The 18146-nt window shown below is 37.8% G+C and overlaps 1 protein-coding gene across 1 annotated transcript; it reads right to left on the bottom strand.

The window, feature by feature from the left end:
• Nucleotides 1–3700: 3700 nt before the first annotated feature.
• aqp5.S (aquaporin 5 S homeolog) lies at nucleotides 3701–15488 on the bottom strand. Its single transcript, XM_018248746.2, has 5 exons — nucleotides 15003–15488; nucleotides 10140–10304; nucleotides 7081–7161; nucleotides 4752–4937; nucleotides 3701–4223 (listed from the first exon to the last, which is right to left on the bottom strand). Exons 1-5 carry the CDS (start codon nucleotides 15363–15365, stop codon nucleotides 4179–4181), a joined length of 840 nt encoding a protein of 279 aa, XP_018104235.1. The 5' UTR covers nucleotides 15366–15488; the 3' UTR covers nucleotides 3701–4178.
• Nucleotides 15489–18146: the final 2658 nt, after the last annotated feature.

Here is an 18146-nt window from a genome sequence, read left to right as displayed (position 1 = left end):
GATCAGATGAGCTGTACATTAGATTCGCTTGTACATGTAACACAAGAACGGCCACACCAGATATGAAGGCAGATGCAAACATAAGAAACTCTCCACTCCAATTGTGCAGATATTACATTGGAATGCCATGATAAAAGGTTATGTTTCCGCTCTGAAAACATCTGTTAGGCCAGAGACAGATGAGAATATTTGGGGAGACTAGTCCCCATGCGACAAATCGCCTCTTCTTCGGACGACTAATCTCCCTGAACTGCCTCCCCGCCAGCTAGAATCTAAATCGCCGGCGTGATGGCACTCGAATCGTTTCATTTTCTGAAGTTGGAAAACTAAGTGATCCGAGTGCCATTCCGCCGGCGATTTCGATCCTAGCCGGCGGGGAGGCAGTTTTGGGAGATTAGTTGCCAGAAGAAGACGCGATTTGTTGCCGGGCGACTAAATCTCCCAAATCTTCTCATCTGTCTCTGCCCTTAAAGGAGAAGTCAACCTGTACAGGGGAAAAACCCTCCCCCCTCCCCTGTGTAGGCCCCCCTCCCTCCTCCCCCCGGCCAATCTGCCCCCCTGGCAAATGCCCCTAACTTGTTACTCTGTAATTCTCCTACCGCACACCTGTAGTTCACCAATCCTGCAAGCTGGTGGTGCGTTCCTTCCGTTGACCCGGCCGGGTCCCTTAGCAACCAATGTGTAAAAGAAACGGATCCGCACACACACCGATTAGTGCATTCGGGATTATCCCCTTTTATTCAGCCACCAAACATCAACGTTTGGGGGGGGGAACACGGGGGGGGAACACCCACCCTTCATCAGGAGTAACTTGTTACTCACCCCTCGACCCAGGTCCTCTGCTGCGGAGTTCACGGGCGCCATCTTCTCCCGAGTGCTCTTCTTCCTGCTTGCCCGACGTTTTTTGGCATATGCGCAGTACAAGGCATTTATCGTTAAGGATCTTCTGCGCATGCGACGAAAGTCCCGAAGTTTCCGAAAATAAATTGTGACTTCGTGACTTTCGGGCGCATGCGCAGTAGCTCCGTACTGGCAAATGCCTCCAACTGCACATGCGCCCGAAAGTTACAAAGTTTCCGATCTTTTTTTCGGAAACTATGTGACTTTTGGCGCATGCACAGAAGATCCTTACCTGTAAATGCCTTGCACTGCGCATACGCCAAAAAACGCTGGGCAAAGCAGGAAGAAATTTGTTACACAATATAAAGGACATTTCTAATTTTATCTGTATTTTTTCTGCTCAGAAGACCTTGGGGCCCAGGACATATGCCCTTTCTACTATAATTCTCTACATAGTACGGCCTGGAGGCACATGTTCTCATTAATGGCACAATATAGTCCATCTTTTGAGCCGTGTAATATAAATGACACATAAAATTAAAGCCAGATCAATCGCAGATCAGAACTTCGCTGGCCACAGTTTATCCCTGTTAATGAAATTGCCCACAGAAATACAATAATCATATGCTGAACATATGCACTTATTATGTTTAATAGAGGAAGAGGGTGTGAGAATTCAAGCAAGCAATTATTATGTTCTGTGCTATTATTTTTTTTGTAGCTTCACCCACCCACTCGTAACTAGGAACACGTGTTCTCACACTATCTGGGAAATAAAGACGAATGCAGGAATGATGTGAGTCACAAGTGAGCAACACTCTATAATAAAACTGCATGTAAGATTCTGGCACACGCTATCATGGAGTTCTGTTTATTTATAGTAGGGGGGATTTGTATACAGTGGACGAAGGGGCGTGGTATATTCACAATGGTTGTTATAAAATAAACATTTATTTAAAAATATTTATATATATCATATGGGAAATGCACATGAACATACAAGAACAATATATACAGAAATATTTAATAATATAAATCAAGGCACTTTAAAATCTGAAGAAATTTAGTTGCATTTTGTAGGTAAGTGAAGTTGTAACAATACCATTTTATACCAGAAGGTATTGGATTTAACAATGCCATATATACGTGTGCATCACATTTTACCATACTCATTTTAGCAAGGGTTTTCTTGTACTAAACCTAAAATATCTAAATAGTTATTCATCCACCCTTACCTCCATTTGCAGAGCAGTACAGGTATGGGACCTGTTAACCAGAATGCTTGGGACTAAGGGGTTTTCTGTAATTTGGCTCTCTATACCTTTACTCTACTAAAATATTATTTATACATTAAATAAACCCAATAAGATTGTTTTGCCTCCAATAAAGATTAAAAAGGATCAAGTACAAGGTACTTTCTTATTATCTAACGGTATGGGATCCATTATCCGGCAATACGTTATCCAGAAAGCTTCAAATGAATGGAAAGTCTTCTTCCTAAAACTGCATTTTATCTAAATAATCCGACGCAAAGTCAGAATGTTGTGTTTAAATATGGCATGGAACCAACCAATGGGAAATCATTTTATACTACAGGTATGGAATACATTAGCCAGAAACCGGTTATGCAGAAAGCTCTGAAGGCCATCTCCCATAGACTACAATTTTTTTCAGATAATACAAATTTTTATAAATGATTTTCTTTTTCTCTTTAATAATAAAACAGTAGCTTGTACTTGATCCAAACCAATATATAATTAATACGTATTGGAAGCAAAACCAGGCTATTGGGTTTATTTAATGTTTAAAGGACTTTCTAGTAGACTTAGGACCTTATTTATCAAAATCCACAAAGTACAGTATTTAAAATTAAAAAAGTCAATAAAATTGAGAGATAAAACTAATTGCACAGTTTTTTCCCGAATCGCTCGATTTTTTTGGGGTTTTTTCCTGAAAAGCCCTTTTTTATTTTTACCTGTAAATTCCGAAATAAGCGTTTTTTCTGGCTAATTCCAGCGCAGACCACAGAAACTGCCAAATAGGATAGGGACCTCTCCCATTGACATATATAAAACCTTGGCAGGTCTGAGATATAGAATTTTTTCCATCCTTGGGGTATAATAAATACAGAAAAAAATTTTGGTTTTTTTTCCCACGAAAATTTTTTATTTTATAGAAAAAAAACTAAAATGTTTTAAATTTTTGGCATTCGGACTTTAATAAATAACCCCCTTGATGTATGACGGCCAAAATTACAGAAAGATCCATTATCCGGAAAAGCCCAGGTCTCATGTATTCTGGATAACAAGTCCAATACCTGTATTACAGAGGAAAAGTAAATCATTCTTTTAAGATTGTAATTGTCGGATTAAATTGAATCTTCCTGTAAATTGGAGCTTTGCGGATAACAGGTTTCTGGATAAGGGATCCTATACCTTTAAATAGTTCTTATTTAAAGGGGTAGGTCTCCATCAAATTAAGCATGATGCAGATGTTCTGAGATAATCTGCAATTGATATTTATTTTCTATGTTTTATTAATTCGTTTTTTTCAGCAGCTCTCCAATTTGGAATTTCTGCAACTATCAGGTTGCTAAGGTCCATTTCACCCGAGCAACCAGCTTGCATGAGACACTGTAACATGAATACAGGGCAATAGGTTCTTGGTTGCCTGGGATCAATGACCTCCAACAGCAGATAGCAAATAATTTAAATGCTGTAAGAAATAAAAAAATTATGAGCAAAAGAAACATTGCTATGAACTTTATAATACAGAAATAGATAAATTAAAGCTGAACTATCCCTTTAAGGTAGATTGTGTTAATAATTGCTTTAAAGTACAAATCATTCATTCCCATCAGAATATTTAAAAGACAATTTACTTAGATCATCTGAAAGCAGAGGGACAGTCTGATAGTTATGTATAGTGCAAACATTTTATGGAAATGTTTCTGCCATATATTTATATATTATTGTCAAATACACGATAACATAAACTCTGGCAAGTGAAGCAGTTAGAAGCCCTAACAAAATGATAAATAAAGCAATTTGATAATTAACATAAAATAATAGAATTACAATGATGGATTTGTTATCTTATAAAAGCTTCAGATGTGACTGGTTAACTCTTTTTCTTTCCATCTTGTACAGGTACTTCATTGTGCTGGCTGATACTTTTATTGTTAACGATAACAATAAAAAAAGTTCATCTCTGCAATCTGAAGCCACTTGTATTAGCCATCGCTGTTACTTCAGACTTTGGAACCAGGTAGCAAAATGTTCATATAGTGCGTTTTTATGGCGAATGTATCCAGATCCTCAGGGTGGCTCAGATCTCCATTATTCAGCGCATCCGGATTTTGGCAACCCAAAGCCCACGCCTCTCTAATAAAGCAAACAGAAAATTGGCTTTGTAAGAAATTTAAAATGATTTTATTTATGTTGTGGAGCTGATTGATATAGGGTTCAAACATGGCTTCCTAATACAGTCAGCCCTCTGCTGTTCTCTTCATTAATTATCAAACTAGGACTGCCTTCTTTGAATACAATGTATAGTTTGTTTATTTGGGTTATTTGCTAGTTTCTAAATGTTTTACTGCTTTACTACCTTGATTTTATGGATGAAATAAAGGCTTTCTACAACCCAAGGCTCTTATATCTATTGTTTAAATCACAGTTATGATGGATAAAGTCATTACAAATTGTTGCTTAAAATAAAAAGATTTGCTACAGTAACAATTTAAAAAAATGACCGTAGGCTTTTCTCATAATAATATCTTTGTACCATCAGATTGATTAGCCCATTAATTAATTTATGCTGTTGTGAGGCAATTTTTTTGTTTACCAATATAAATACATTTCGGTGAATATTTTACTAAGCCCACTTTGCTACGTGGAAAACTGTTTACTTACACGATCGGGACATTCCAGAGACCGCCTTTTGCGGCTGTCTAGCTGCTCGCTCCAGCTTTCTTCTTCAACGAAGGTTCCAGCGAGGATGGCCAACTTTTGTGAACGAGTCTTCGTAGATGGAAAAAGAATGTAATTGTAGACCAGGGATGCCAGCATGCCACCGACCAATGGTCCAATCCAGAAAACCTGCAAGCAGAAAAGATGAATGATTAACTGTTGATCAAGAGCTGCCTTTGCCAGAAGATTAGATTTATATATTATTTGTAGTTCTGCAGTTTGCATAGAGTGTGACACAGCAAAATCATTCCATTGGAACCTATAACTTCCAGATAATTTAATGGGTCATTTAAATAAAGTTAAATCACTACATAAACAGCACTCAATTCCTTGATAGATCATTTGCCATAGGAACATGCAACGGTACAGTACTTGGAAGGCATTGTGTGCAAATAACAAGTGTGTGTAGATACAGAAAAGCAATGTCCTGAGAAAAGAGCAGATGATCGTGACTGATGGCTGGTGAAATTCCTGTTTGGAAATAAAGGTGGCCATACACAATAAGATCTGCTTGTTTGGTGAGGAAGCCAAATGAGCGGATCTTTCTCCTATATGTCCGCTAATGTCAGGACAATATCGGGTTAACCCCTAGGGCTGAACAATCGGATTACAACAAAGAGAGTGGGTGCCAACAGGTCGCAGGACCGCATCAACTAGCCGATATGGTCCTCGATCACCATAAAAATCAAACCTCCCTGATCAGTATCTTGGGCAGATATAGATCGGGGAGACCCATCAGAAGCTCCCATACACTGATCGAAATTGGCAGCTTTAATTGTTACATTAGGGTCCTGGTCAAAACTATTAGCAACCAGAGGCACCCAGGGTGGCATAGGGCTAGATTTTATGAAGACATGGTCATTCATGGACATTCTCAATATGGTGACTGCATCCATTGGACAAACAAGGAAGCCTTAGTAGCATTAACCTCACTGACAGTTTGCTGTCATCATCAAAATGACAAAGGGGTATGTCCTCGAAACGTTGTATTGTTGGCTTAAACATTAAACAAAGGAAGAATCCCTTGAGCAATCTACATGTGCTGGAGTTAATTGCATTCACGACATATATCTTGCCATGCCGATCGCTTGTTCAGTCGATTGGACAGGTTAGAAAATTTCTGTCGGCTGCCGATCATATCTCTGCTTGTATTGCAGATCGGACGATTTTCAGTGAGAGACTGTCACCAGCTTCTTCGGACATAAACTTTTGTACGATTGCTGTAGGGTGAGAACATTGGCTGATCTGTTCTTTTACTGCTTTATATGGTGTGAATGGTTAGTGGCAGGTCGGGAGATGAGGACGTACGATCGTTTGTCCGATATTGAGGTAAAATCTTTGCGTCTATGGCCATCTTAACCCTCCCTCCACCCGCGCCCACCAGCTCGCGACTTCTGGGTTCCTTTTATAGACACACGCCACACCGCCAATGACATCATAAAAAGGGGCAGGGCAATAAGGCTCCCATATAAAAAAAAAGGAAGCCGGAAGTTGGGAGCCAGCAGACCGGGCTGGGAGAGCAGGAGCACGTCATCCACAATTGGACGTATCGGGCTGGCCCGCACATCACTAGTAGGATGTACTTATAATACAGATCATCGCTACATAACATAACTATCTATACAGAAATAATTGCACACAAAACCAAAAAATCTTTTGGTTGGAGGGTAGGCCGAAGCACTGTTTTTATTGGCATTATCATTTTAACATAGCAGTATAATAGAAAACATAAGCTATCCATTTTGATAACAAACCAACCAACAACTGCTCATACCCAGCCGGAACCATTTCACTATTCAAAAACTTTCCAAACAATATCAATGCCATATTTATTTGTTATGGTCATGCTTTATGCTCAATATTTTCTATATATATAGCAAAATATATATTCCACCCTGAATACATAAACTGGGTAAGGGGTATAAGTGCAGTTTCTTCTCTTCTGGCTGGTGCTTGCTGAAGACCCTGTTAGCCAGCCGGCACACATATTTATACCCAACGGGGCCCTACCACCTGACCCAAACCTCCCAATACCAAGCCCCTATCCTAATTACTGACTACCTCACCTGTCTAGTACCACATCCCCAATTAGGTAACCACTCGGCAGGTGGTGATAAACCCCTAACTGATCATCCACCCACCCATGGCCGCTTAGGTATAATATCCAGCGAAACATCCTCCTAATTCTATGCTGTTTTCGTAGGGCTCCTGTATTGCTAATAAAAAAGAAATTCAAATATCTACAATTAACCTTTAAATGTATGTAACTTACCCAATGATTGGCAAAGCGTCTCACAACAACAGCTGGGGCAAATGATCGAGCAGGATTCATTGAGCAGCCGGTGAAGTAGATCTGAACAGAAGTATGCAAACATTAATCGATATTCCTATATACCAAAAATGACTATGTTTATCTTGGAGAGTAAATATGAGCTGTTTATTTGCATTGTGCAAAGTGTTATCTGCTATAATAAAGCTGGAGAAAAGCGTTTACAAAGCAAACATTAAAATTAATAAAACATGAGAAACAAACTGTCTTACAATGCAATGTTTCAAGTTTAAATAATCAATACAGTATATAATTATTTTGCCAGTCTAAAACAAAATAGACATTCTTCCACCCCAAAGCCAAGGACGTACTCAATCTGTCAGCAGCCAGGTTCATTCTAGTTGTTGTTAACTAACCAACGCAGAATATATTATACATGGGGGGCTATTTAAGATTGCTGAAACTTTTGCACTCAAGCAATCTTTAAGGAAACCCCACATGAATTAATGAACTCACACTGGATTTTGGGCCCAATATCCTTGTCGATTTAGTTTTTTTTCCAGCAGAATAATTTGTTATTCTATGGCTTCAGCTAAATGATAAAATCATGTACAACTAGGGATTTATAACTACCATCTCCAGCATACACTAAAACTTTGGAATCATTTATTTACACTCGTGATATAATATTGGTTTATTTACTGTATACACACGTTATAGTGTTCCAAAGTTTCGGTCTACATTAGCACCCATGGATAAATACTCTAACGAGGAAATATGCACGAAAATTTTATGAAACATTTTATTGACACATTGATACACTATTGACACAATGAGGATACTCAGGGGCAGATTTACTAAGGTTCGAGTGAATTTTCGAAGTACAAAAAGTTCGAATTTCTAAGTCATTTTTTGGATACTTCGACCATCGAATAGGATACTAAGGCTTCGAATTTACTTCGACTTCGATTCGAAGTAAAAATCGTTCGAATATTCGACCATTCGATAATCGAAGTACTGTCTCTTTAAAAAAACTTCGACTTCAATACAAGTCTTTACACATCGAATAAAAATCCTTCGATCGTACGCTAAAACCGTTTGAACGATGTTTATTCGACCGCAGGATTGCCAAATTTGCTGAAAAAACTTCAAATTCGATATTCGAATTCGAAGTTTTTTAATTCGATGATCAAATTTCGAAGTTTTTTGTACTTCGAAATTCGACCCTTGATAAATCTGCCCCTTCAGTGATTATATATCTAATTGCACTTTACAGGAATTGCTCCTTTTTAAACATGTTTAAAGCACTATGTAAATATATTAAAATGTAACCTTTTTTGATTGGCTATGAATCACATGCACTATGAAGTCACTTTGGCATTTTTTAAACTATTTAAGGCTGATTTGCACAGTATATGTTATCCTTGAAAAAGGTCCTTATGTGGACCGAAATGATATTATATCACGAGAAATGGGAGTGCTGATCAATAAATTATTCCAAAGTTTAAGTATCTATGTATCATCTATCTATCTATCTATCTATCTATCTATCTATCTATCTATCTATCTATCTATCTATCTATCTATCTATCTATCTATCTATCTATCTATCTATCTATCATCTATCATCTATCTATCATCTAATATCCAGTAAATATATAAATATATTTATATATATATATAGATCTTTTTGCAGATTTCCAGAATAGTTAACCAAATAGGTTTTTGTTATACAGGTATGGGATCTCTGGATATTCCAAACTAATTTTTCAGAAAGCAGATCATCTCCCATACAGTCCATTTTAAGCAAATAATTCTAATTCTCAAAATTGTTTCCTTTTTCTCTGGAATAATAAAACAGTACCTTGTACTATAATTGGTGGTAATTAAGCTGCATGACTCCTTATTGGTAGTAAAACAATAAATTGAATTTTTTCCCTATTTTTTTCTAGACTTAGGGGCAAATTTGCTTATGGTCGAATATCGAGGGTTAATTAACCCTCGATATTCGACTGCCGAATGGAATATTGAAGTCAAAGGATTTACCGCAATTCGTTCGATCGATAGGCTAACATTGACTTCGGTAGGTTTTAGGTGGCGAACTAGAGGGTCGAAGTTTTTTTTTAAAGAGACAGTACTTCGACTATCGAATGGTCGAATAGTCGAACGATTTTTATTCGAAGTCGTAGTCGAAGGTCAAAGTAGCCCATTCGATGGTCAAAGTAGCCAAAAAAATCATTTGAAATTCGAAGTATTTTTAATTCTATTCCTTCACTTGCGCTAAGTAAATGGGCCCCTTAATATCTAAACATAAATGCAAATGACGTTTGCGGCCGATTCTTTGGATGCAAGTTTGCAGTGTCCATGCAGACAGCTCTCAGAACTCTGGAGCTACAGGGTTCACCTGTGTTAATAGACACACTTTTGCACAATGAACATAACCAAAGAATGGGCTCTCAGCACAACTAAGTGCAAAAGTGCAAGGAGCAGCTTTGGACAAAGTATCTAAGCCAGGGGTGTCCAAACTGCGGCCCGAGGGCCACATGCGGCCCAGGATGCATATGAATGCGGCCCAACTTGAAACGCTTGATTCCCGAGGAAATGTCATGTCGCAAAGGATATAGGAGGAGGGGGGACTAATAATAATAAGTCTAGTTAATATCCAGGTGTCCCATATTCCAGTGTATAGCTCCATCTGGTTATCCAACTGGCATTGTAGTTCTTTTCTGTGTATTTCCTTAACTTTAACAAATCAAACGTGTTTGTGTATTTCATGTGTGGCCCCAGACAATTTTTCTTTTTCCAATGTGGCCCTGCGAGCTAAAAGTTTGGACACCCCTGATCTAAGCAATTGTGCAATGACTGTGACAAGAGTTGCACCACTTTACTTGCAGGTTATAAATGACCCCAAGGTTATGTTGATCCAAATCTCTTATCTGGAAAATCCCAGGTCATAAGCTTGTAAATAATAGATCCCATACCTGTACTAACACAATGTATGTCTATTTATGCAGAGTCCAGTTAGATCCTAATTTTCTACTTTTCAAAATCTAAATACCTACCCCCACAAGATGTCCCAGAGTAACTGCGAATCCAATAGATAATGCTGGAGAACCGACGTTATCGTTCCTGCGGCTGTCTGTTGAAGCAAAAATGCACATAACCAGCTGAAAGGTGAGTATCATTTCCACCACGAATGCGAGTCCAGGCGTTGTGTTGTTACTAAGCTGCAATAAGTTTAAATGATTGATTAGATTTAAGCAACTAAGACCTATTTCATAGAATATCTGGTAGTTTGTTCCAAAGCAGATCATAATATTACAGAACAATGCACATTAGAAACAACTTTATTATATTCTAAAATTACTGAAGATTAAGCATACATTTCACTTATTTTGTTAAGGGCTGGTACCTTTTTATCTACAAAGAATGAATCAGTTTAACAAGATTTTTTTAATAGCTTGAAGCTTGTAATATTCAAAGTGCAGTTTTTTAAAACAGAAGTCATAAAAGAGACCATGTAAAATTCAGACAAATCATAAATAATGTACATTGAAATACTAGGGATGTGCCAAAAACGGTCTGGGAGGTCCCTATGGAAAAACCAAAACAGTAATTTATTTATCCTGTGAGTTGTATTAATGGTAAATGTATATCTGAGAGATCCCCAGACTGTGTATTTATATTATAGTTTTCATTTGCTGCATATGGGTTACTTTTTGCTTTTTAATTGGTTGAGTTATTTTATACATCTATTATATATACAACGTGGTCACCTTATAAATAAATGTTTAGTAAAATGTAGCACTGAAGTGGAAATAATCTTGTTGATTCTGCTGTACAGCGTATATAGTTTCTACAAGTAAAACTAGATTTATATTGTTTGATTATTTTCACCCCTACTGAATTATCCATTGATGTTTGGGTCATACCTAGGGGCAGATTTACTAAGCTCGAGTGAATAATTCAAATAAAAAAATATTCAAATTTCTAAGTAATTTTTTGGGTACTTCGAGCAATGAATTGGTCAAATTCGATCGAACTCGAAGTAAAAATCGTTCGACTATTCGACCATTTGATAATTAAAGTACTGTCTCTTTAAAAAAAACTTCGACTTCATACTTCGCCACTTTAAACCTATGGAAGTCCAATGTTAGCCTATGGGGACCTTCCCCAGCACTTTTTTAAGCTTTTTTTGATCAAATAAAAATCCTTCGATCGTTCGCTTAAAATCGTTTCATCGAAAATTTTGCACTAAAATCCCTTTGAATTCGATATTCGAATTCGAAGGATTTTATTTCGAGGGTCGATTTCGAGGGTTTTTTAACTCTTGAAATTCGACCCTTAAATCTGCCCCCTAATGTGCAGTTCAACGTCTTCTTTGGTACATTCATGGTAGTGCTGATTGCCCAAAAGAGAAAACCAAACTGGCTGATGAAATGTGTATATGACCATCAAAATGTTTATGGGGTCACTGGCCAAACCAGAGCTTTATGGGTGTCTTGTTCAATCAGCCACATATGTGTTTGAGTGGCCAGCTTAGTTCACAAAGATCATTCAATAAGCATCTCCTCATTCTCCTTTGACTAGATGTGTTAAGAAAATAGAATGCAACAAAGAAATCATGTTGTTTTGGCCTCACGCTCAGGCAAAGTTTAGATGTTCATTATAAAAGTTCCAAAGAAGAGGAGTATTTTCAATTGGCCCTTTTACATATCCACTCTACAATGTCTGGTCCCTAAAGGAGAACTAAAGTAGGGCAGAAATGTTGTACATTATGTTTTGGGCTTCTGTATCAGTCCAAGGCAACCACAGTCCTTTATCAGTAAAGATCTGTGTCTCCAAAGATGCCCCAGTAGCTCCCCATCTTCTTTTCTGCTGATTCACTACACATGCTCTGTGCTGCTGTCACTTACTGAACTTTTGAACTGACTCACAATATGTTCTTTGGTGAAACAGTGGAGTTAGGTTGTTAGGCAGCAATGGCATGTTCTCAAGGTAAGGACAAAAAGCATTCAATATGAAAGTTCTGATTTTATTAAAATATATATGTGCTGTTTCATATTCAATAGTTATGCTTGATGTAATTAAGGGCACACAGGAATCAGTTCAGTTATTACAGCAGCTGTTCAAAGAGATACAAATATAAGTGGAAGTGCAGAGCCTACAAATCAGTAAGCACCTCAGTACAAATGGGTTTTTCCGCTCAGTGCAGGTATAAAAGGACACGATGGGTAAGGGTATGAGTCCCTGTAGAATAACAGTATGCTGTAAGAATGGAGTCTATAGTACTGTATAAATATTGCATTGCAAGGTGTATTTAGTCAAATATGATCCTGGGGTCTGTCTCTGCCAGATTTTGGGATTACCCATCTCATAATCCACAGCAACTAATTCAGCAAGGAATACAATGGGACAGATTTGTGGACTCATTTTAATGTACACAAAGGTGCAAATGCTATAAAACTGCTCTATTTTCCTCTCTGCTTTAGTCTAATAATATCAAACATTATGTTCACTACAAAAGGGTGAAGCTATAACTACTGTGTTACTTGGTTTATCTGGAATCCAAGAGTAATGTATTCACATTTATCATACAAAAGAAATCAAATTTACTGCCAGACAATGTACAAGATAAACATTAAGGGGCACATTTACTATGGGTCGAATATCGAGGGTTAATTAACCCTCGATATTCGACCTTTGAAGTAAAATCCTTCGACTTCGAATATCGAAGTCGAAGGATTTACCGCATTTACTTCGATCGAACGATTTGAAGGATTTTAATCCATCGATCGAACGATTTTCCTTCGATCAGAAATTGTTTAGAAAGGAAGGTCCCCATAGGCTAACATTGGTGCTCGGTAGGTTTTAGGTGGCGAGGTAGGTAGTCGAAGTTTTTTTTAAACAGACAGTACTTCTACTATCGAATGGTCGAATAGTCTAACGATTTTCAGTTCGAATCGTTCGATTCAAAGTCGAAGTCGTAGTCGAAGGTTGAAGTAGCCAATTTGATGGTCAAAGTAGCCAAAAAAAACCTTCGAAATTCGAAGTTTTTTTCATTCTAATCCTTCACTTGAGTTTAGTAAAAGTGCCCCACAGGGTCCAATTCTCTAACTTCGAGTGAAGGATTCGAAGTAAAAAAACTTTGAATTTCAAAGTGTTTTTTTGGGCTACTTCGACCATCAAATGGGCTACTTTGACCTTCGACTACGACTTCGAATCGAACGATTCGAACTAAAAATCGTTCGACTATTCGACTATTCGATAGTCGAAGTACTGTCTCTTTAAGAAAAAACTTCGACCCCCTAGTTCGCCATCTAAAAGCTACCGAACTCAATGTTAGCCTATGGGGAAGGTCCCCATAGGCTTTCCTAAATTTTTTTGGCCGAAGGATAATCCTTCGATCGTTGGATTAAAGTCCTTCGAACAGTTCGATTAGAAGGATTTTATCGTTCGATTGAAGGATTATTCCCTAGATCGTTCGATCGCACTATTTACGCTAAAATCCTTCGACTTCGATATTCGAAGTCGAAGGATTTTAATTCCCATTCGAATATCGAGGGTTAATTAACCCTCGATATTCGACCTTTGTGAATCAGCCCCTAAGTGTGTTTAGGGGAGTCATTAAATTATCTTGAATGTGCACAACCAGCAAAAAGTGTATGGCCGTTTATAGTGATTTCTATTTCATTGAAAAGAACATCGACCAGCATTTCTAAAGTAAACATATTATGATGTTCAATACATTCCTAAAATTAAAGCCTCCATTGGCAACAAACATGGCAAAAATGAGCTGTATTTAAAAGATTGCAAGGGATGACTGACCTGAGTCCTGCACACAATAAAAGATAGTCACAAATAATATAGCTTTGGGACCAGTTATCCAGAATGGGACCTGTGGTTTTCTGGATAAGGGGAATTGTTTAAATTTGGATCACCATACCTTAAGTGTGCTAAAATCATTTAAAGGAACAGATACACCAAAAAAATGTTTCAGAAATAAAGAAAATATAATTTACTGTTGTGTTGCAGTGGTGAGTCTGGTGTGTTTGCTTCAGAAACTCTACTACAGTTTATATAAACAAGCTGCTGTGTAGCCATGGGGGGCAGCCATTCAAAGCTGGAAAAGGAGAAAAGGCAGAGGATACACAGCAGATAACAGATAAGCTCTGTAGTATACAATGGGATTCTGTTATTTACTGTGTATCCTGTGCTTGAATGACTGCCCCATGGCTACACAGCAGCTTGTTTATATATATAAACTATAGAGTTTCTGAAGCAAACACACCAGTTTTACCCAGACCATGGCAATAGTACATAATACTTTTATATTTTTGGTGTTACTGTTCCTTCAAACAATAATTAAACCCATAACTGTATGAATATATATGTTTGTTAGTGTACAGGTATGGGATGCATTATCAAGAAAGCTCCAAATTACAGAAAGGCTGCCTCCCATTGACTCCATTTTATCTAAATAATCCAAAATTTTATAAATGATTACCCCTTGTACATTATTTAAGCTAAGATATAATTAATCCTCATTTTATGCAGAACCAGCCTATTGAGTTTATTTAATATTTATATAGTTTTCTAGTAGATTTAAGGTATGAAGATCCAAAATAAGGAAAGATCTGTTATCCGGAAAATCTCAGGTCCTGAGCATTTCTCTACAGTTTTGTGGCAATCACTCTGCCATAAGCCAATCGCTTCAACTGAATTTCAGATTATATTTGGCTAAAGGATACAAGGACTATATCATATTATTATTATGTCATAATAAATCTGTCACTACAGTTATTATGGTTACAATAATGTAACCATAATTAGATTTTAATGTTGTCTTCACTCAATAGATGCCCTAAGAGGTGCTTACCTACTCAGACCATATTATAGACGTATAGTATTATAGGGATTCTTACCGTATTAATAGCAAGGTTCCCTCTGACAGATGGTGGTACCACGCCATAAAGTATACCAGCTCCAGCCAGACCTCCCAGAAGCTGTGCAATAATGTAGAAAAATGCTCTCATAATGGAAATCTGAGACCCAACCAGGAAAGATATAGTCACGGCTGGATTTATGTGAGCGCCACTAATATGTCCCACTGACTGGACCAGTGTCCCTATGACTAAGCCAAAGGCTAGTGAAATCTGAAGGACTGTTGGAAGGGCAGCGGGCCATCTCAGAGCGGAACCCAGTCCGAAAAATACAAATACGAGGGTAGCAAGAAATTCTGCAAATATCGCCTTCCAAAACACCAAGGAGCAAAGTTCCCTCTTCATTTTGAGAATGGAAAGAAAAGGAATAAAAAATCAGTTGTTTTGCCAGATCTAAGTTTGCAGAATGATGCTGTGGCTTATATATATATATATATATAATAGCATTTAATGTGAGCAGCTGACGGATTATACAAGTAGGTGGAGCTGTAAATGTAGAAAACATTTCTTCTCAGAACATTTTCAGTGCCACCCACATCTGGAACAGATTCACATTTTTTGCATGCATGACACATATTAAATAGATTTATATAACGTCTGTGGAAAAGTACACTCTTATCTGTTTCATAAGCTTCCATTGTACTACCAAGGCAGCTCTGTCAACCAATCAGCGCACTATAATATTTCCCAATCATCATGTTTCTGGAACTTGGCTGACTTTCTGCCAAGTAATAAGAGGTCTAATATGGGAAACTGCCAGCATCTTTGTTCTCTCACCCAGAATCAGTTTTTTGGCACAACATGTTATATCCTATCGATGCCCTTTCTAACCAAGTGCTTGTATATAACATGAACAAATGTAACTGCGCATTGATCAGGAACTGAGAAAGTTTTAATACAAGATGGGTTGGTGTTTGTGACCCCTAACATTCTAGAAGTCCCTACAGGAGTGGGATAAGGGCTACATAATGTCATTGGCACAAGACAGAATAGTGAATATAGTGAAGAAGCAGTAAATATATAATACGCTTATGTAAAATAGAGGTTTTTCAAGGGCCAAGTTTCATAATATGTTGATGTTTTGTAGATTGACTAGTTTACAAATTCACAACATCAGATGATTTCATAATAAAGATTATTTGGATTTATTTCTAGAGATTCGCCAGGCGCGAGTTTGCGCCGAATTTCCACTGTTCGCCGCAGTAAATATATAAAATTTGCCGGCGTCAATAAAATTTGGACACGCATCGGAAAAGTCACTTGTGTCAAAGCCGTTGCGCGTCAACTCTATTGGGACGCCCATTGACTTTAACGTCGGCGGCAAAATTGACACAAGCGTCAGAATTTAAGCAAATTGACGCGGGCATCAAAATTTATGCAAATTGACGCAGTCGGCAAAATCGACACGAGAGTCAAAATTTATGCAAATTGACGCAAGGTGTAAATGTTCGATTTTTGTAAATTTTTCGCTGATTTTTCCGCGGAGCAAAACGGGAGAAATTCGCCCATCACTATTTATTTCACTAATTCGTTTTATTAAGTGTTGATGGTGTAATCCCAGGGCTTTTTCCCTCCTGAAGCTCACTTAGCCATTGGACATACATCATTGCTATGGGGTCTTCAGCACTTTTCAAGGGGACACGCTTACTGCAGTATCACACACTGTACCCTACAGCACTTAAATAGCCCTCGTGTCTGTTACCCTCCTATTTAGACTGTATAATTTATTTGGGCAGTTTTATCACCTTATGTTTATTTAGTAACAGTAAACATTAACATGCAGATCACCTGGACATAACACATGATCATTTGAGAAACCCTAGTATTGCCCCTTTTGTATTTTTTTTTAAAGCAGTTAGTCTGATTAAAATTGAACCTCAGTATACTTTATCCACAGGCTGAGATCTGCTACATTTGTCCCTAGCCTAAATGATTACTGGTTTGGAATTTTAACTGTTGTCGTATTGCTAGGTTTACTGACCCCAGCAACTAAGCATTTGTTTGAATGAAATGAAAAGTAAATGAGCTGTCCTTAGCAAATTGTAAAATATTTTGTTTTTGTATGTTACCGAGATCTAAAATGAGTTTTTGTTTTAAAGGAGAAGGAAAGGTTAAAACTAAGTAAGCCTTATGAAAAAGGTCCATCTAAATATACCAGTAAACCCCCAAAGTAATGCTGCTCTGAGTCCTCTGTCAAAAGAAACACCACATTTCTTTCCTTCTATTGTGTACACATGGGCTTCTGTATCAGACTTCCTGCCTTCAGCTTAAACCTCATTGCCCTGGGCAATAGCATGCTCAATTTGCTCCTCTCCCCCCCCCGCCTCCCTTCTCTACTGTAATCTGAGCCCAGAGCAGGGAGAGACTCAGGCAGGAAGTGATGTCACACCACATTAATACTGCAGCTCCTATTCTAAACAAACAGAGAGTTTCTTGAGCTTTTTACTCAGGTATGGTAAAATATTCTACAGAATAAATATAGCATTCTAGCTTGCACTATTGCAGCTAATCTATTGGCAATAAAATGCCTCCGTAGCTTTCCTTCTCCTTTAAAGGCAAGTTTTTATTTTGTTTTAATAAAGATAAAACAATAAAGATATCATAGCTTCATAAATAAATGTAATCTCAGGTATTACCAAATTTACTATTTTAATCCAGGAGTCCTGACCTGAGTGGGAGGAGTAGGCCCCATCCAGTGCATTATTATAACATTTTTTGGCATAAACAGTAAAGCATGAAACCTCAACCTTGCATGGGCAGTAGATACACTAAGCAGTCCACTACACCCAGGAGGCACACAGTGGGGGAATGTATTTGAGGAAAATCTAGGGTAGTTGCTAGAGAAACCTGATTGGTGATCTGGGCCCACCAATCAGGTTTCTCTAGCAACTACCCTACATTTTCCTCAAATACATTCCCCCACTGTGTGCCTCCTGGGTGTAGTGGACTGCTTAGTGTATCTACTGCCCATGCAAGGTTGAGGTTTCATGCTTTACTGTTTATGCCAAAAAATGTTATAATAATGCACTGGATGGGGCAGGTATCAGTGTTGGTGCAAAAGTTTCTATTGAATTAATCTGTCTTGCACAGCAATTGTTCTACATGGTCTCCATAGCCTCATTCCTT

This window comes from Xenopus laevis, chromosome 2S, assembly GCF_017654675.1.
Source record: "Xenopus laevis strain J_2021 chromosome 2S, Xenopus_laevis_v10.1, whole genome shotgun sequence".
NCBI lineage: Eukaryota > Metazoa > Chordata > Amphibia > Anura > Pipidae > Xenopus > Xenopus laevis.
Note: the sequence above shows the minus strand (reverse complement) of the source record. Positions and strands in the feature narration are given on the sequence as shown.